We start from the raw sequence: 21,082 nt of genomic DNA on the forward strand, positions 1-21,082 counted from the left end.
GGTCATCTTCTAGCTTACTCTGATATAACTATTGTGACTTCCATGCTACTAAGATAATAAGATTGAGAGAGCGTATGGAGTTGTAGATAGCAGGGGGAATCGCCTTTCGAGTTGTTAGAAAAAGCACAGTTGTTAAAGTGAAAAGAACTCTATTTTTTGACTTTATAATTATTCGATCAAGGGATAACCCATGCATAGAGAAGGAAGATTCTATGCCCCAGGAAAAAGCTAAAAGTAAAGTAGTCATCAAGCCAGAGCTAGTTTCACAGCTACCGATTCGCGCCCGCGGGTCAAAGAAGACCATGCATTTACGATTCATGCGATGGTATTGATACTCTTGAAAGGTGTTCTATTTGCTTGCAATTTCCATTTGATACTGGATAAAGCAAAGCTTGGCTTTTTGGCTTCGGACAAATACTTTTTCTCCCTGGTCGAGCTTTCTACAAAAAAGCGATGCAAGAACATATTCTTTTATCTAACCTTCTTCCATGTGCATTAGCTCCCCCATCGTAGGTAGTTCAGCCACACCCGGTGCCACGAAATAATTGAGAACTACGACGGGGTCAAAATGAATTTTGTCTTACTCTAAAGAAAAAGCTTATTCCTATTCTAGAAATCCTGCAAACTATTAATCGAAGTACTTAGCACTTACCGCGGAAATTGGCAGAAATTAATTGGCGCTGCATCTATCCCAATGAATTTTTAGCTTTTCCTTAGCCCTCTACGTAGAAATAGAAAGAGCTTCCGAAATGAAGGGGACTAAACAGGAACAAGAGGGAACCACTGAAGAAGATCCTTCTCCTTACCTTTTTTTGGAAGAAAGGTGGGATCCGGACAAAATCGATGAAACTGAAGAAATCTGAGTGAATGGAAAGGCCTATCGGCTGATTTTATTGCCTACCGGTTAGCGAAACTTTTTCGGTAGTACGAATCGCCGAAATCCACTCCTGAAGTCACGTCTTTCAGTACTGGGACTGAAGTAAAGTACTTTCGAGTTGCACTTTGCCCAAAGCCCTCATTCCGACTTAGTTAGAAATACCAACTCTAAATAGCTTTAGTATTTCTTGAGTTGAAAAGGTATTTATAGATTCTAGAGCTCATGGGAAGGTTTGGAACCCTGATTCAAAGGAGAATTCCGCTTTACAAAACTAAAAATCTTTCTTAAGAACCTAGGTGACTTGCTTTAAAGCGGCATCTTCCTTTTTTGAATATGAAAAGGAGTTAAAGTGTTTGAGGTGGCTGATATTCCAGTTGTTTAGTAGTAGCTTTCCTTCCATTGTTTCTAGTTGAAATGATCCTTTATTTGCTTTTGCTGTGATGTTTTACGGGCCGTCCCAATTTGTTCCCAGCTTGCCTTCCCTGGGATCTTTGCTTGCTTGAGTTTTAGCTTTAAGTACATAGTCCCTGATTTTGAGCGGCCTAACCTTTGCATTCTTGTTATGATAGTGTTCTGCTTGCTATTTTTGGGCGATCATTCTTATATAGGCCATATCTCTTCGTTCGTCGACTTCGTCGAGTTCTTGCCTTCTGCTCTCGTCGTTGCTTGCGCCACTCTCATGGGAGTACCTTAGACCAGGCTCTCCGACCTCGACTGGTATTACTGCCTCGGTCCCGTAGACCAAAGAGTAGGGCATCTCTCTTGTGCTCATTTTCAGAGTTGTTCGGTAGGCCCATAATACTTCTGGTAGTACTTCTGGCCACAGTCCCTTAGCATCCTCAAGCTTCTTCTTCATGATGTTTAGTATCGATTTGTTGGAGGACTCTGCTAGCCCATTTCCAAAGGGGTGGTACGGGGTTGAGATTATTCTTTTGATATGCCATTTCTCGAAAAATTCAGCGGTTTTCTTTCCCATGAATTGGGGTCCGTTGTCGCAGCTGATTTCTTTGGGAAGGTCGAACCATCATATAATATTTCTCCATATAAAGGTGATTACTTCCTGTTCCGGTATTTGGGTGAATGCTCCTGCTTCCACCCACTTAGAGAAATAGTCAGTTAAAACCAAAAGGAGTCGTACGTTACCTCGCCCCACTGGGAGGGGGCCCACGATGTCCATTCCCCATTTGATGAACGACCAAGGTTAGATAACCGAGTGGAGGTGTTCGCATGCTTGGTGAATCATTGGGGCGTACTTCTGGCATTGCTCACATCTCTTCACGAAATCTGCGGCCTCCTTTTTCATAGTGGGCAAGTAATATCCCGCCCGTACGAGGCATCTGACCAGTGCTCAATTGTTGGAATGAGCTCCGCAATGACCTTCGTGGATTTCTTCAAGGACGCGGCGAGTTTGGTTTGGGCCCAGGCACTTCACTAAAGGGCCGCCGTAAGTTCTCTTGTACAGGTCGTTGTGGAGGATACTATATCTAGCTGTTTGCATTCTCAATTTCTTGGCCTCTTTTTTATCGCATGGGAGTGTGCCGTCCTGCAAGTATGCGATAATACGATTGCGCCATTCCCAAGTTAAGTTAATGGTTCTTACTTCGACTTGGTCTAGCGATGAGTTGAGGAGATGGACCATGTTTTTGTCTCCTGTTGTGATGCTTTTGGTGGCTGTGTCTAGTTTAGCGAGGTCATCTGCCTCGGCGTTCTGTGCTCGTGGAATTTGGTCGAGCTGGCATTCGTCAAACTCGGGCAGCAGCTTGCAGATTTCGGTCTGGTATTTTTGCAATCTTTGTTCCTTGATTTGGAAGGTCGTTGTGACTTGGTTGACCATGAGCTGGGAATCACAACGTAATTTTAACCATTTTGCCCCATACTTGAGCACTAGTCTCAAACCTGCAATGACGACCTCATACTCGGCCTCGTTGTTAGTCATATCAGGGCACCTTATAGACTGGCGAATTACTTCGCTTGTTGGGACTTCGAATACGAGTCCTAGTCCAGAACCCAACGCGTTGGATGCGCCATCGGTGTATAGAAACCAGAGGTCTTGTGTTTGGGGGGGGGGGAGTTTGGACGGCTTCCTTTTCGACTTCATGCATTATTTTTGCGCTAAAGTCGGTGACGAAGTCAGCGAGCACTTGTGATTTTATCGCCGTTTGCGACTGGTATGTGATATCGTTCTCACTTAGCTCGATGACCCATTTGGCCAGCCTTCCCGATAGCTCGGGTTTATGTAAAATGCTTCTTAGGGAGGAAGTTGTGACAACCGAGATGGGTGACATCGGAAATATGGTGTAAGCTTTCATGAAGCTAGGACTATGTCCAAAGCCAGTTTTTCGAGGTACGGGTACCTTGTCTCTGCATCGACAAGTATTTTGCTAATGTAATATATGGGAGATTGCGTACCTTTGTTTTTTCGAATTAGGACTTCACTTACAGCTACCTCGGGCATAACTAGATAAATGAGGAGACGCTCCCTCGGCTTTGGTTTTGAAAGCAAGGGCGACGACGACATGTATGCTTTTAGTTCCCTCAGAGCCTGGACGCATTCCGAAGTCCATTGGAGGTTGCTATCTTTCTTAAGTATGCCAAAGAATTTATAGCACCTATCCGATGACTGCTAGATGAACCTTGATAGGGCGACGATGCGACCAATCAACCTTAGGACCTTTTTTTGTTGGTCAAGAGTTCAGGTATCCCCTCGATGGATTTGATTTGGTCAGGGTTGACCTCAATCCCTCACTGTAATACAAGGAAACCTAAGAACTTTCCTGAGGCTATGCCGAACGCACACTTCTTCGGGTTCAGTTTCATTTCGTACCGTCTAAGTATGTCGAAAGTTTCTTTCAGATGGTCGATGTGATCTTCTCCCCTTTTGGACTTGACCAGCATGCCGTCTATATATACTTCCATTGTTTTACCGAGCTGATCTTTGAACATCCTTGTCACCAACCTTTGATAAGTCGCCCCCGCGTTCTTTAGTCCGAAGGGCATGACCCTGTAGCAGTACGTTCCTTGGTTGGTGATGAACATGGTTTTTTTCCTGATCTTCCTCTTCCATGAAGATCTGATTATAGCCTGAGCAAGCATCCAAGAATCTTAGTAGCTTATGCCCGGCCATTGCGTCAATGAGTTGGTCGATGTGAGGTAGCGGGAACGAATCCTTTGGGCATGCTTTATTCAAGTCTGTGAAGTCCACGCACATCCTCCATTTCCCATTCTTCTCTTTAACCATTACTACATTGGCGACCCACTTTGGGTACTTCGACTCCCTGACGGAACCATTTTCTAATAGTTTTTCCACTTTCTCGCGCACTGCATCATTGATTACGGAGTTGAATTTACGCCTGACCTACCTCACCGGGGGGTGGAAGGGGTCGACGTTTAATTTGTGCATGGCGATTTCCTTTGGGATGCCGACATATCTGCATGGCTGAAAGCAAACAAATCTGTTTTAGCTTTTAAGAATTGACTGAATTTACCTGGTTCCTAAAGTTTGCAACCGATATAGGCCTTCTTGCTATGATTGTTGGGATCTAATTGAACGGGGTCGAGGTCTTCTGTGGTCGATCTTGCGGCTTCGACTATGTCGGGATCTTTGATGCCTTCTCCGATCTCTCATGCCCCGACCTCGACCCTGCTGATTACTATGCCTTTTTTTCTTTATCCTTCATTTGTTGGGTGGTCGTGCTGTCTAAAGCAATGCGGTAGCATTCCCGGGACATACGCTGCTCTCCTCGTATGCTGAATATTCCCCATGGAGTTGGGAATTTAAGGACTTGGTATAAGCTAGAGGGGACGACCTTCATGGGGTGTATCTACGGTCGCCCCGCTATGGCATTCTACGCGGTTTCTTGGTCCATGATGTGAAATGTTGTTTCCAGAGTCACGCAGCCGGCCAAAATGGGGAGTGTAATTTCCCCGGACGTCCGTTCAACAGCATTGTTAAAACCAGTTAGCGTGATGCAGCGCAGTACTATCTTATCCTCGAGTTTCATTTGGGTAAGTACTAGAGGATGGATAATGCATGCGCCGCTCCCGTCATCTACCATAATGCATTTAACATCAGTATCTAAGATTCGCAGAGTAATAACGAGGGCGTTATTATGAGGAAAAGCCAAATCGTCGGCGTCCGACTTGTCGAAGATGATACTTTCTTCGAGTTCGTCGTACCGTTCACGGGTGATAGATCGCTTGATTTTGTGGGTAGTGGTGAACTTCACACTGTTGATATAGGCGTCGTCGCCGAGGATCATGTTGATGGTACGAGCTGGTGAGGGTGGCTTAGGCGGCCCTTGATGTTCGCGTTCTCTGGCGAAATTGGTTATTCCCTTATCGCTTAGCAGCTTTTTAAGGTGTCCTTGTTGTAACATATTCACGACTTCCTGCCTCAGGGCGATGTAGTCTTCAGTCTTGTGCCCTCGTTCCTGGTGGAACTCACAGAGGACGTCAGATTTTCTGGTGTTAGGGTCCGATCTCATCTTGGGCGGCCACTTCACTTTTGGCCCGAGCTTCTCCAGGGTGTAGACTATCTCTGTAGGTGACACACAAAAATTGTGAGCAGATAATAAGGGGGCATACCTATGTCATTCTGATGGGTTCCTGTCCTTGGTCTGGATGGACCTTCTTCGTAGTGGAGGGAGGGGGCGTCGTCCATTATGATATATGGTTGATGTCGTTCCCTGTTAGGTCGAGGAATTGGATGATCTCTTCTGGCATTGTCTCTTCGATCTGTTCTTGATTCTGCTTGTACCGAGGTTATTCGGTAAGTTGGCCCGTTGAGATCGTCCTCATCTGCACGGACCTCGGCACATTAAGCATTATGGATTTTGTCCCAAGTGGTTGGGAGGTACTTCATCAACCGACTCAACAGTTCCTCGTTGCTCTTGAACCATCCCTACTCAGCCTGTTCTGAAAAGCTGCGACCGTCATCCCTTCGGACATGTTTGGAAAATTCATCCTTACTCAGTTACTCGGTTGAACTGGGCGAGGAAGTCCCCCAGTCCCTCTCCCAGAGATTGTTTAATAGCAAATATGTCGTTCACTCTCGCCTCGTCCTTCTTGGCTCTGGCATGGGCCGTTACGAACTTGTCGGCCATTTCTTGAAAGGTTTCTATGGAGCGTGCTGGTAGCTGCGAATACCAGGTTAATACCCCTCCTGTGAGGGTTTCGCCGAACTTCTTCAGCAGGATAGAAGATACATGTTCTTTGGCGAGGTCGTTGCCTTTTACGGCTGTGACATAACGAGTCACGTGATCTTCATGGTCGGTTTTGCCTTCATATATCCTGAGGTAGGGCAGCATTTTAAAGGTTATTGGTATAGCATGTGGGGATGCGTCATCACTGTATGGCTATTCGACAAACCGACCGGCATCCCTCTTCGGCAATAGCTTAGGGGCGCCCGATATTTTATCGACCCTTTCTTGGTGTTCTTTCATTTGATCTCGGAGCGCCTAGTTTTCATTCTCCATTTCTTCCATCCTTTTCAGAATGGCTGCAAGGACGGTGTCACCTGCAATATCAATGACATTGTGAGTAATACATGTCGTTGGAGGAAAAGGTTGGTTGCACTGCTCGTCCGCTTGTTGTATTGTGCAAGTCCTTGCGTTTTCTGTTGTCGTATCCCGAGCGGGCTTGTTGAGGACGCTGGTTAGTATGTCAGTTAGCCACTCTTCGAGGAGATGTTTTGCAGTTGGGGCGTCTCTTCACCCACAAACGTGTAGGCTCCCTTACCACGAGATTTTGTGATACTGCAGTGAGGGGGCGGTGACCCATCTCGCCTAGTGGAAGCATTGGGCGTCGTGTCTCCGTCTTCCGTTTCACAGCTTTTGTTGATGACGTTCATGAGGTTAATTAGGAGGTCACTTATTATTCTCGTCATTTCTTCTCAGTTACCTGCCATGTTGGGATTTGTGTACACAAAGAAATGAGATCTTGTTTTTGCTCTTTTTTTTTTTTTTTTTTTTACGTTAGTGACCCGTGCTAGTTGTAGATCTAGAAGAAACTAAAAGTTTTAACTAAGGAATCCCCACAGACGACGCCAAATTGTTTGATCAAAAATATGACTCTTAATTCAAATAATTAAATTTATGTAATTATGGGTTAAACTTAGTTAACAATAATATTTCTAGATATAGCTTCCAATGGTGCAATAAATATTAGATGAATTTGGTCGAATAGTGATAACAATAGGCAATAGTTGTTCCAAAAAGCATGAGCAATAATGTAGCATTTAATAGCAATGAATAACAATAAATGATATTTAAGTAAATGGGATGAATGGTTCACCTAATAAAGGATAAACTAGATGGTTGTTCCTCATGACAATGATGAGTGACAGACAATCCTTGAATATTCGAGTTATTCTCGGATCAGATGGAAAAGTATGAAATAATATAGACAAGAATCTCAGTGAAAATGTGGTATTTGTATCTTAGTAAGAGAGAGAAAATCCATTTGTCAAAGTGTATTTTTACAAATGAATATCACATGCCCCTATCATTGTCTCTTTTTTCTATATATATGGGACATGTTCCTAAGAAACCCTAATAGTACAAGTGCAGAGAATATTTACTATAATATTCCCTTTTAATATCCTATCCTGACAAACTAGCTGTTACAATTCTTATCATCGATATTCAACCTCGACCTCGACCCTTGTTGACATCTCGACTACGGCTCATGTCGACACTTCGGCCAAGGACTTTGCTGCTTCTTGGGTCGCTTCGACTAACATCGACTCGAGAATCCTTCCCATAATATTATCTTGGTTTAGGTATTCTAGAAACATATTTTGCCTCATACATGTATAACACGGTTTATGTCGACATTACACACAAATGAAGTGTTATTTTTCCTATGTTTTTTTAGAATGCACGTTATAAGGATGAGAATTCCTCCATGTTGATTTGGAGTTATTTCACTATGACTTAAATGTGAATACTTTGTCTGTGTGCTTTGTAGTGTGTTTAAAAAATTGGTTGGTTTGGATTATTCCTCCATTGTCTCATGTACTTTATGCTCGTATTGTAGGAAAAATGTCCACTAATTGGATGAAATTTGGATTTAATAGTCATGTTTCGAAAGTTTTGTATTTGGCCTATAAAATTATATATTGTTTCGTTTTTTTAAAATATATAAATTTTAAAAGAACAAAGAAAAAAATAAGATAAAAGAAGTAGAAGCTAAATCCGAGCAATCAAAGGATTATATAGGACGTGAATATCTCTGTCATTTGTTTAAAGTAGATAAGTCTTTATTCAGATTATTATTTTAGTGATGAGTAGTTCGTGAATTTCTTTATTTATTTCTGTTTCAAAATTTCTAAATATCGAGTGAATAGGGATTATATTGGGATATATTTTGTGTTTAAGGGCAAGTTTTTAGCTATTGACACATGATATTCCTCACAACCTTGTGAATGTGATTTCCATGTTGTGTTGTTTGCTTTCAAGTGGTCGAGTAAATATTTTTCAATAGGTGTTTTATCATTTGTAGATTACTACGACTCAAACTAAAATGTGTTCTGGAAAGAAAAAAAAAACCAAAGTAGGTTTTCACCAAAATTAACACAAAATGTTCCCTAACAAATAAATCTACCATAAGGTTGACGCATATGGGATTATCAGGAACGGTCCAGATGGCATTTTAATACGATAATTGTCACTGAATTTTATTATACATGATATATGTATTATTTATTTCTTTGTAATCTTATTTATGTGTCATGACATGTACCTTGCTATAGACTCATGCATTTTGACATATCTAATTGAGTGAAAGAGAAAAGTAAAATGAATTCGATATTGCTAACACGGCTAGAGTTAAGCTAAAAACAGCAAAAGCTTTCGTGTGTAAGAGAATATTCATCATCTCCAAATTGGTTTTCGTTGAGGGCATCACATAGTTGTGCCAAATAGGGAAGTCTGCCAACCCGCAAGAATAAAATCAGTAAGGCTAACCCACACTTCCATAGCTAATTTACTTCTCTTCTTCCGCAACTAATTTTCATAAACTCTTGGCCTCACAATAATCTAACTTAATTTAGGATAAACATCTTATGAACATGCGCTAGTTGCTTTACGCGTGATTAATAAATAAAGTATCGTGACTTTGGGTACGGTTTCCGTGGCATAGTCATGATACATAATTCCAAACTCAAATGTGCGTTTCACGTGACTTGACCACAATTTCAAATAAAAATAAATTAATCACGTTGTAAATCGCGGGTGCGTTTCACGTGACGCAGTTTGCAGTGTGTACTAAAATGGCAAGTGTACGACATCGTAGCTTGTTCAAATATATTCCATAAATATTAAAACCGATTAGAAAGTAAAAACTCACATAAGTCTTAAAACATGTAATAATTCAGATAATTAGACCAAATATTAATTGTTAAGCGACCGTGCTAAAACCACGGAACTCTGGAGTGCCTCACACCTTCTCCCGGGTTAACAGAATTTCTTACCCGGTTTTCTGTGTTCACGGACCATAAAAATAGAGTGAATTTTCTCGATTTGTGATTTTAAAATAAACCGGTGACTTGGGACACTATAATAATTATCTCAAGTGACGACTCTAAATCAAATAAATAATCACATTTCGAATAATATCACTTTAATTGAAAAAACTCCCGAAAAAAGGAGATGTGACATATAGTACAGAAAATTTTAAATACAATGCTATAAACAGTATTTGGTATATACACCAAACTAATAGAAGGATGACATTTATTTGCATAATGCTTTGTTAGAACCCTATAAGCAGTAGTCTAATCAAAACAAGTTTTGGCCGTTATGGTAGTTGCTCATGACTTAATGCTTTGTTAGAACCCAAAATTGAAAATAAAACAAGTAAAATGAAAATTATCTATACCATGTAAGAATGATGTTTATTAGTAAATTATACTCTCACACTCATTGAATTGTTATTGACTGCTAAATTGGTAATGCATTTTCACATGTAAAATCGTCAAAACAGGAATATCTTACATTCATGAAGATTTTTTTGGACTATAGATATTATTTTAAATATTTTAAATAATATTTGGAGATCATATACTTATGTTGTTTTTCGAACTTCAACAAAATCATATCCAAACTCCTGCTTAACCTTTTCATTTCACCACTTGTAAGCAATGTAAAATCATGAAGAAATTAGCAGAGATTGATTTTCTTTTATATGACACTAGTTATTTATTCATATTTAGTTTATTTTTTACGATTGCGCGGGGAAATTTACTAGTTAGAAATAAAATTTGTAGCTACTCTAAGCATCAGAGAGAGCATTGGATTCTTGTACTAAAACGGATAAAAGCTACATAGCCTCTAAGGTACAGATAAAGATTAGAAAAGAAGAAAAGATTCTGTCATTTTAAAACAGAAATTGTTTTCTTTCTGCAACACGCTATCAGATCAGATAATAAAAGTAAGAGTCCAGAAACCCATTTGTGATTTTTTTTAGACAAGTGTAACGAAAATGTATGATTAAAAAAAAGAGTGACATTTTTATATATAGCGTTCTTTTAAATAGTGCTATACTTTAACGGAGTTTTGGCCGTTAAAGTATAACGCTCTTTAAAAGAGCGCTATATATATATATATATAACGCTCTTTTAAACCGCGCTATAGAGGGCTGATAAGACAGCTATGCATAGCGTGGTATATAACCACGCTATATATGTATAGTGCAGTTATAACCACGCTATATATGCATAGTGCAGTTATATACCGCACTATACATAGATAAATAAACGGTCCCCCTCCTTCTTCCCCACACTCAAACCAGACGCCCCCCTCCCCAAATTCAAAATTCTTAACCGACCCCCTCCCCTCCCCCCCCCCCCAAATTTCCTTCTAAAAAAACTGTAGTGGACCCCACCCGTCACACAAAAAGATAAGATTGTAGGTCCCACATCCTAGCCAAGCCTTCTATTGTTGTGGTTTCCTCGTTTCGGACTCAAATTTTCAATTCATCGACTTTCTGAAAAATATAAATTGAGGTATTTCGATTTAGTTTATGTCGAAACTCGTATAATAATGCACATTAGTTGTTTTGAATGTGTTTCCATGTTGTTTTATATTTTTTTTGCGATTAAACTAGTATGTTATTTTTATCCAAACTAAGATATTAGTGTTTTGTGTTTGTTTTGTGATTAAAATGTATTTGTTATTTTTATCTAGTTTAGATTATTTATTTGCTTAAAGACTAGTGTCCTTTTAGCGTAGTAAAATGTAGAGCCTTTTTAGCGTAGAATCCCTGTAGTTTAAGTATCTTTTATACTGATAGATCAAACACAAACTCTGTCCAATTAAATACGATAAAAATTAATTATTTAATTTACAAAACAAACATACAAAATTATGAAAATATTAAAATTGACACACATAAGAATTCAGCATAGCTTGGTGCTACTGGGCCTCAAATATCGAGCCTGGAACTCATAGGTATATACTCTGTCCAATTAAATATGATAAAAATTAATTATTTAATTTACAAAATAAACATACAAAATTATAAAAATATTAAAATTGACACACACAAGAATTCAGGATAGCTTGGTGCTACTGGACATCAAATATCGAGCCTGGAACTCATAGGTATATACTCTGTCCAATTATATATGATAAAAATTAATTATTTAATTTACAAAATAAACATACAAAATTATAAAAATATTAAAATTGACACACACAAGAATTCAGGATAGCTTGGTGCTACTGGGCCTCAAATATCGAGCCTGGAACTCATAGGTATATACTCTGTCCAATTAAATATGATAAAAATTAATTATTTAATTTATAAAACAAACATACAAAATTATAAAAATATTAAAATTGACACACACAAGAATTCAGGATAGCTTGGTGCTACTGAGCCTCAAATATCGAGCCTGAAACCCATTGGTATATACTTTGTCCAATTAAATATGATAAAAATTAATTATTTAATTTACAAAATAAATATACAAAATTATGAAAATATTAAAATTGACACACACAAGAATTCAGGATAACTTGGTGCTACTGGGCCTCAAATATCGAGTTTGGAACCCATAGGTATATACTCTGTCCAATTAAATATGATAAAAATTAATTATTTAATTTACAAAACAAACATACAAAATTACGAAAATAATAAAATTGATACACACAAGAACTCAGGATAGCTTGGTCCTACTGGGCATGAAATATCGAGCCTGGAACCCATAGATATATACTCTGTCCAATTAAATATGATAAAAATTAATTATTTAATTTACAAAACAAACATACAAAATTACGAAAATAATAAAATTGACACACACAAAAACTCAGGATAGCTTGGTCCTACTGGGCATCAAATATCGAGCCTGAAACTCATACATATATACTCTGTCCAATTAAATATTATATAATTATAAAAAATAATTATTTAATTTACAGATCAAACATACAATTAGTGTTGTTTAATTTACAGTAGACGACATGGACCGCTTATGCATCCCGGACCTGTCTCCGATGAGCTATTAGTGTTACAAGGCGATCATAGGTCCGCCTACGTATGGGAGGGAGAGTTACTGGCTCAGACTCTCCGCGCCAGGAGAGTGGACGACATGTGGGATTATGAAGGACAGATGTCACGCCCCAAACTAGGGGAGGCACGACTGGCACTCGATACTGTATTCGATCGAGTTAGCCACTAAACATACTAGCTATCTAGACTGGGGGCCCAACAGATCAGGCAGCACAACATCTGAAATACTAAGCCTGGACCGTAAGGTTATGACATGAATAACAATAAGCCATATAAACATAAGTAGACAAGCCAAAATAATAAAATACTAGCTGGCTGACGAGGCCGCGACTGAAGACATACATGCCTACACACCTATATATACATGCCAAGCCTATGGGCTGGAGACTGAAAGCAGCAAAAAAAACCCAGAATATTGTGTCCACAATAGCCTCTAAGAGTGTCATAAGCACTGTCGGGATAAGGCCCCAACTATACCCAAACTGTACAACAAAAGTAACTATCCTATGAAAGCTCCAGGAAGAGGTGGAGCTTACCAACTAACAGCTGAATCCCGAAATCCTAGCGGAGGGGTCGATCAGAGTCCCTACCTGGACTTGCACGCACGAAACAAAAATGCAGTGTCCCCAGGCAACGGGACATCAGTACGAATAAAAATATACTGGTATCTAAGGCAGAAAGTAGAATCATACATAGCTGATGTAAAAAGGTAATAAAGATACCACCTGATACTGAAACTCTGATAGCCTCCATGGCCGACATCCGACCTCATAGTAATAAAATATGCATGGTATGCTCGTGTAATCGTATGTCGTGAATACATATATATTAATGTAAATGCATGACATACCCAACCAAATGCTAGCAATGGCGGTCTCTCCCAGTAGCTAACCGGTATCATATTGCCAACCTGTGGCCATCTGTACAATATATATAGTCTTTCGGGTAAATAGGCCCCTTACCTCCGATTATAGCTCGAAGTCCATGCATAATATGTCATGTATGATATGAACTTTGAATGCACATAATAGGCCATAACAAGAACTTAGACAACCTTGGCTCATTGGTACTCTTATTCTCATAATCTCATAATCACCTTCGTATCGCATACAAATGTCTCGTGGAACCCCATATCTTTTTTAATAAGTTTGAAAACTTAACTCGACTTTTAGAAAGATAACTTAACTCTGAATATGTTCATAAAAAGCTTAAGGTGCTTCACTTAGTCCTTATACTTGATTTCTTGATAATTAGTAAAAGAAAGTATTTCAAAAAAAATCAAATATTTTAGTAGTTTAAACATAAAAATTATATTTGAGAATTTTGAAATCGACGTGTCACTTTATAGATTTTAAAATACACTTTAACAAGGAAGAAGGACTGATCGCAAATACTAAATGCCTTTATTTTTAAGTCACACAACCCAAAGACGAATAAGAATTCATATATATGGACATATATTAAAGAAAGCCGACAAAATAATATATATAGATGTCGAATACCCTTTTTAACCGAACGAGTGGAATATCAACCTAATAACATCATGAAAATACTTCAGCTACGATACCAATGCCCTTCACAGAAGGTCTTTCTAGCAACAGAATAGTAAAATATCACATTTGGCGTCTTAGGAATTTCCCAAAATTCGTGCTAAAAGGAAGGACGAAGCTTAGCCTTAACATACCTCTCCAACGAACGTCCGAATGCCTGTAGTTCCTTCACGAAAGTTGTTTCTTACGTCCTAAGCTTCGAAACCACTATATATATGCAGCTTATACGCACCTATAAATAGTTCATAAATGAGTTTAAATCGGCAGATTTGCCATATGACCCTAACTTGACGAAACGCCCGTAGAACTTTATAAAAACGATCATAAAAGAGTCCCAAGATGATTACCTTGGCAAAAAAAGTATAAATACTGAAGAACTAGCAAGAACAACAATTTCCTATCTTCCAAAAATAGCTCCAAACACAGATAATAGAAGGGGAAAATGATTGCAAAGAGTAGAGATTGCGCTTCTAGGCACGGGGGCAAACTTTAACGATAGAAATCGTTAAAAATGCACCTTAATCACTCAAGAATACCATGAAACCCTCTCTTAAGCTTTCTCACTATTTTGGGACGAAGATGAAATGTTTTGGGGTCTTAAAAGTCGGATTTTCCGACTTATACCACTTGTTTGACCCGACCCGGTTCGCGACCCGATTTCAGCCCGGACAGTCCGCGGTAAAACAGTCATAACCTTTTACTCCAATGTTGGTTTGATGTGAGATTTCTTTGGTTGCAAATTAGACTCGTAGACCTTCGATTTGGTAGGTTGTGGGTCCCATAACTCTTTATATATTGGGAGAAATGATCTGATATATTTGACCCAAAGTTTAGAAAATTTATTAGAGAAATTTACGATAACTTTTGCCGACCTTTATTTCGCAACTTGCTTGACTCCAAAACTTAACATGTGACCAGTGTGATATTATAATACCTCATAACACATTATTCTTAGCATATTATACACTCTTAGTCTTATCCCACAGGTACAAGTTAACTTAAACCTTCCGAACGCGCGGGGTGCTACCCGAGCCATTTCTTTAACCATGAACCTTTGTTTAAGGGATTCCTTTGACTTAAAGCTTTAGTTTAGTTCCTTGATATTACCACACATTTTCAGTCTTATTCTCCCAATGTGCTATACCCAATCATATATACCTAATATAACCACGTCACGTTACGTATATTACGTAAGAGAAGAGAGAAACATCTGGGGTCTCACAACAGAGATCTCCATCCCCGTGTAGTCCAGCGCCTGCGGGATACGGGCTTCTACAGGATTTTGGAGATCGGGCGGCTGCAGCTCGATTGGTCTTTGATCACGGCCCTGATAGAACGGTGGCGACCGGAGACGCACACTTTCCACCTGCCCATTGGCGAGGCCACCATCATGCTGCAGGACGTGGAGGTTTTATATGGGATGCCTGTTGATGGACTACCCGTTGAACTGCCTCAGGCCATGAGAGAGATGACGCATGGGCAGTATTTGGACATGCTACAACAGCTCACTGGTTTCAGGCCACAGGATGAGACTGCACTCTCAGGGGCCAGTCGCATGAGTTTGACAGCTATTCGACAGCATTTGGAGATATTGCATCCCGACATCACCGGGGAGACAGATGATTTGCATATTTTCTACGAATAATCTTATACGGTCCTCCGAATAATCTTATACGGTCCAACATACCTGGGGATGAGCTTCCCCTTCTTTCCAAATCGCATGACGCCCTTCATAGGCGATACTTTCAGGAAAACCGAATCTTCTACATCAAACTCTAAGTCTCGTCATCGAATATCTGCATAAGACTTTTGCCGACTTTGTGCTGTACGTAGCCGGTCTCTAATAAGTTTTACCTTTTCCATTGCTTGCTGGACTAAGTTAGGACCTAGCAACTCTGCTTCCCCGACCTCGAACCGATCGGCAACCTACACTTCCGCCCGTATAGTGCTTCGTAAGGAGCCATCTGAATATTAGCTTGGAAGTTGTTATTATAAGCGAACTCAATAAGAGGTAGATGATCATCCCAACTTCCTTTAAAATCTAGCACGCAGGCACGTAACATATCCTCAACTGTCTGAATAGTACGCTCTGCCTGTCCATCAGTTTGCGGATGAAAAGCGGTGCTAAGATTTACCTGCGTGCCTAGACCCTTCTGAAAAGATTTCCAAAAATATGCTGTAAATTGAGCCCCTCGATCAGAGATAATAGATAATGGCACTCCGTGAAGGCGAACAATCTCTCGAATGTAAAGCTTGGCATAATCCTCGGCTGAATATGTCGTCCTGACTGGCAGGAAATGAGCAGATTTTGTAAGCCTATCAATAATTACCCAAATAGAATCATACCTCCGTGGAGTGCGAGGCAAACCAATGATGAAGTCCATATTTATCATGTCCCATTTCTATAATGGAAGCTCAATACACTGAGTTAGGCCTCCAGGCCTCTGATGTTCGGCTTTAACTTGCTGGCAGTTGGGACATTGGGCTACCATCTCCGCGATATCTTTTTTCATTCCATTCCACCAATAGATCTGTCGAAGGTCCCGATACATCTTTGTCGCTCCGGGATGAACTGCATATCTAGAATAGTGGGCCTCCGAAAGAATCTTGGCACGGAGCTCTCCTACTGACGGTACACATAAGCGGCCCTGGTATCTAAGAACTCCATCTCCAGTTAGCTCAAATAAAGGTTGTCGCTGCTGTGGAATACTTTCCTTCAGTTTTATAAGCTCAGGATCCTCGTGTTGTCGCTCTTTCACTTCAGTAACAAAAGAAGATTTTGCCGTATTCTGAACGAGAATGCGTCCACCCTCTGCATCTACCAAACGCACCTGCAAACTAGCTAGCTGGCATAGATATTTGGTCATCTTGACCTTATCAGCTTCAACATGGCTTAGACTGCCCATGGACTTCCGGCTAAGGGCATCAGCAACAATATTAGCTTTGCCGGGATGATATAAAATATCAACATCATAGTCCTTTAGTAATTCTAGCCATCTTCTTTGTCGTAGGTTCAGCTCCCTCTATTTAAATAAATACTGAAGGCTCTGGTGGTCGGTGAAAACATCAATATGAACCCCATATAGATAATGCCACCAAATCTTTAGGGCAAATACAACTGCGGCTAACTCAAGATCGTGCGTAGGATAGTTCTGTTCATGTTTTCGCAACTGTCTGGAGGCGTACGCGATAACCTTACCATGCTGCATAAGAACACAACCTAGGCCAATTCTCGAGGCATCACAATATACAACATAACCCTCGGTGCCATCCGGAAGAGTCAAGATAGGTGCCGTAGTAAGCCTTTTCTTTAGTTCCTGAAAACTTTGTTCACATGCCTCAGTCCACTGAAACTTAGCTCCCTTATGTGTTAGTTTCGTCAATGGTGCAGAGATAGAGGAAAATCCCTCCACATACCTTCGGTAATACCCTGCCAAGCCTAAAAAGCTACGAACCTCTGTCGGATTCAAGGGCCTCGGCCAAGTCATCACAGCTTCAATCTTTTGGCCATCAACCTTGATACCATCACCGGTAATAACATGACCAAGAAAAGCTATAGAAGTTAGCCAAAATTTACATTTAGAGAATTTAGCATATAACCTGTAGTCCTGGAGAGTCTGCAATACAGCTCGCAAGTGGTCCGCATGCTCGGCTTTCGATCGTGAATATATCAGGATGTCGTCAATAAACACAATCACAAATTCATCCAAGAATGGTTTGAATACCCGGTTCATAAGATCCATAAAGGATCCTGGGGTATTTGTAAGCCCGAAAGACATGACAAGGAATTCAAAATGGCCATACCTCGTCCTAAATGCTGTTTTTGGGATATCAATATCCCTGACTCGTAGCTGATGATAACCGGATCGCAAGTCGATCTTCGAAAAGCATTTGACACCTTGTAACTGGTCGAACAAGTCATCAATCCGTGGAAGAGGATACTTATTCTTGATAGTGACTTTATTTAGTTGCCTTTAGTCAATGCACATCCGCAAGGACCCATCTTTCTTTCGAACAAAGAGCACCGGAGCACCCTATGGGGATGTACTTGGCCTAATAAAGCCTTTATCGAGCAAGTCCTTCAGTTGTTCCTTTAATTCCCTTAGCTCTGCAGGAGCCATTCTATAGGGAGGAATGGATATAGGCTGCGCATCAGGAAGCAAATCTATAGCGAAATCGGTTTCCCTTTCGGGGGGGAATTCCTGGAAGCTTGTCAGGGAATACCATCGGGAATTCATTCACAATAGGAACCGACTGAAGAGTCGCTGGCTCCTTATCTATATCCCTAACATGAACTAGATGGTATATACAACCTTTAGCAATAAACTTTCGAGCCCTAAGGTATGAAATAAACTTACCCTTGGGCGTGGCTGCATTACCTTTCCATTCAAGGACAGGCTCACCAGGAAAATGAAATCGGACCAACTTTGCACGACAATCAATATTAGCATAACAAGATACCAACCAATCCATACCCATAATGACATCGAAGTCTAGCATAACCAATTCAACTAAATCAACAGAGGTTGGACGGTCATTAATTAACATTGTACAATCTCGATAGACATGATTAGCTATAATAGAGTCGCCAACTGGCGTAGACACCTCAACTGGCTGTGGCAACAACTCAGATCTCATGTCAAGCTTACCAGCAATAAATGGAGTAATATATGAAAATGTAGAGCCGGGATCCATCAATGCATAAATGGCATGAGAATGTATTGTCAATATACCTGTGATAACATCTGGGGATGCCTCTGAATCCTGTCGGCCTGTGAGTGCATAAAAGCGGTTCTGGCCACCACTAGAACCTGAGGTGTCTCCTCCACCTCTCCCCCTACCACGGCCCTGAGTAGACTGTGGACCTGGTCGGGGAGCACGGACTGAGGGCGAAGAGGCTGCTATGAATCCTGAAGGCTGAGCTGGTGTACCTCTGCCTAACCCCGGGCACCGGCTAATATAATGTCCTGTCTGCCCACAATGAAAACATGCACTCGAACCCTGTCTACATTGCCCGGTGTGCAGCTTACCGCACTGAGTACATGGAGTAGTAAGCTGTCTAATCTTATGAGCAAGAAGCTTACCAGTTAAGGCGCAACAAGTTCTTTCCAACAAAGTATACTTGGCTTCATAACTGGTAAGCTTCTTGCTCAAGTAGTATATGGCTTGCTCTCTCTTCCCGGTCACATCATGTTGCCCCAGGACACAACCAAAGGAATTTTCCAAGACTGTCAAATACAAGAATAAAGGTTTTCCTGGCTCGGGTGGAACCAACACTGGCAGATTTGACAGATATTCTTTGATCTTATCAAAAGCCTCTTGACATTCGTCTATCTATTTAATCGCCGCATCTTTCTTCAACAACTTAAATATGGGCTCACACGTGGTAGTAAGCTGAGCAATGAATTTGTTGATGTAATTCAATCTCCCTAGCAGACTCATGACCTCTTTCTTGGTTCTCGAAGTTGGCAAATCCCGAATAGACTTTATCTTTGTTGGATCTAACTCAATACCCCTCCAGCTAACTATAAACCCCAGAAGTTTCCCAGATGGAACTCCAAATGCACATTTAGCTGGATTTAATTTCAAGTCATACCTGCGCAGACGCTCAAAGAACTTCCTCAAATCCTACACATGGTCTTCCTATGTTCTGGACTTAATGATCACATCATTTATGTACACCTCAATTTCCTGGTGCATCATGTCGTGGAAAATGGCAGTCATGGCTCTTATGTAGGTTGCCACGACATTTTTCAGACCAAATGGCATGACCCTGTAACAGTAAGTTCCCCGAGGTGTGGTGAAAGCCGTCTTTTCTGCGTCTTCTTCATCCATCAGAACCTGGTGGTACCCAGCATAACAATCCACGAAAGACTGTATCTCATGTTTGGCACAGTTGTCAACGAGAATGTGGATGTTTGGCAATGAAAAGTTGTCCTTGGGGCTTGCCTTGTTCAAATCCCGATAATCAACGCACATTTGGGTTTTCCCGTCCTTCTTTGGCACCGGGACCACATTAGCCAACCATGTGGTGTATCGGACCACCCGAATCACACCAGATTTTAATTGTTTGGTGACTTCTTCTTTGATCTTATCACTGATATCCGTTTTAAACTTTCTTTGCTTTTGTTGGACGGGTGGGTAACCGGGATAAGTTGGCAATTTATGTACCACCAAATCGACACTCAGCCCTGGCATATCATCATAGGACCATGCAAACACGTCTTTGAATTCAAACAAAAGTTGTATCAATGCATCTCTAGTTCTTTCATTGGCATGAATGCTTATCATGGTTTCCCGGACCTCTTCTGAACTGCTCAAATTAACTGGCTCGGTTTCATTTAAGTTTGGCTTAGGCTTATTCTCAAATTTTTCCAGTTCTTGATTTATTTCCCTAAAAGCCCCATCTTCATCATATTCTGATTCTTGATTCATTATTTAACAGTTAGATAGCATTTTAGGATCTGGGCATGAAGTCCGCAGGCATGTCATGTTATTTAAGTCCATATTATTAGAACTGAAAAGAAAAAGATAAGAAAAATCAGAATAAGGAAAAGGAGACATCCATTGACGATGAAATATTGATTCCATTTTATTGAATTGAAGATAGGAGGGTTTACATCAAAATTAAAGACAATAAAATAAAAACATTCGAGTTACACCATGGAATAACAAGTAATGTAGAAGAGATGTCAAGACTAGACTACCGGGACTCCCGTCTGATGGGGAATGGGGTAGCTTTCCAATTTTGAAGCTTGGCATTGGGCCCCATGTACAGCACCTAGGCCTTGCTCGTGCCTTCCCTGGGATGAACCATGTGAGATTCATACAACATTTTTTTCATGGCTTCACAAATATCCTCAATCGCTTCGGCCGTGAAGGCCTCTTCTTCTTGTTCTTCTGCATATTTGGGTTTAACGAATGACTAGGCGAGATACAGAACGGGCTGGGGCAGGACCCACCCATTTTTCTTGCGCTCATCAACCCATTTTCTGTCGGCCTCTGTAGCTTGGAAACCTACGCCGAAGAACTTCTCATTGACGGTCGAAGTGATGGGCTCTGTGATGCCTTGTAGAGATACCCCGAGCCATTTTCCTGGCTTGTACCCATGTCTAATCATTTCAGTGGCGACCATGAC

At 40.6% G+C, this 21,082-nt stretch overlaps 1 protein-coding gene across 1 annotated transcript; it reads right to left on the reverse strand.

Moving 5' to 3' along the window:
- Positions 1-4,722: 4,722 nt before the first annotated feature.
- LOC142180395 (uncharacterized) lies at positions 4,723-5,537 on the reverse strand. The gene is made up of 2 exons (XM_075252612.1): positions 5,462-5,537; positions 4,723-5,414 (listed from the first exon to the last, which is right to left on the reverse strand). The coding sequence occupies exons 1-2, from the start codon at positions 5,535-5,537 to the stop codon at positions 4,723-4,725; spliced, it is 768 nt and encodes a 255-aa protein (XP_075108713.1).
- Positions 5,538-21,082: the final 15,545 nt, after the last annotated feature.

This window comes from Nicotiana tabacum, chromosome 4 (genome assembly GCF_000715075.1).
Source record: "Nicotiana tabacum cultivar K326 chromosome 4, ASM71507v2, whole genome shotgun sequence".
NCBI classification, from domain to species: Eukaryota; Viridiplantae; Streptophyta; class Magnoliopsida; order Solanales; family Solanaceae; genus Nicotiana; species Nicotiana tabacum.

Bases quoted from the DNA above. Each gene is read 5' to 3' on its own strand.
- LOC142180395 (XM_075252612.1), bottom strand. From the start codon at position 5,537: ATGGACGACGCCCCCTCCCTCCACTACGAAGAAGGTCCATCCAGACCA. The intron at 5,415-5,461 runs GTATGCCCCCTT...TGTCACCTACAG, and splicing joins AACCCATCAGAATGACATAG to AGATAGTCTACACCCTGGAG.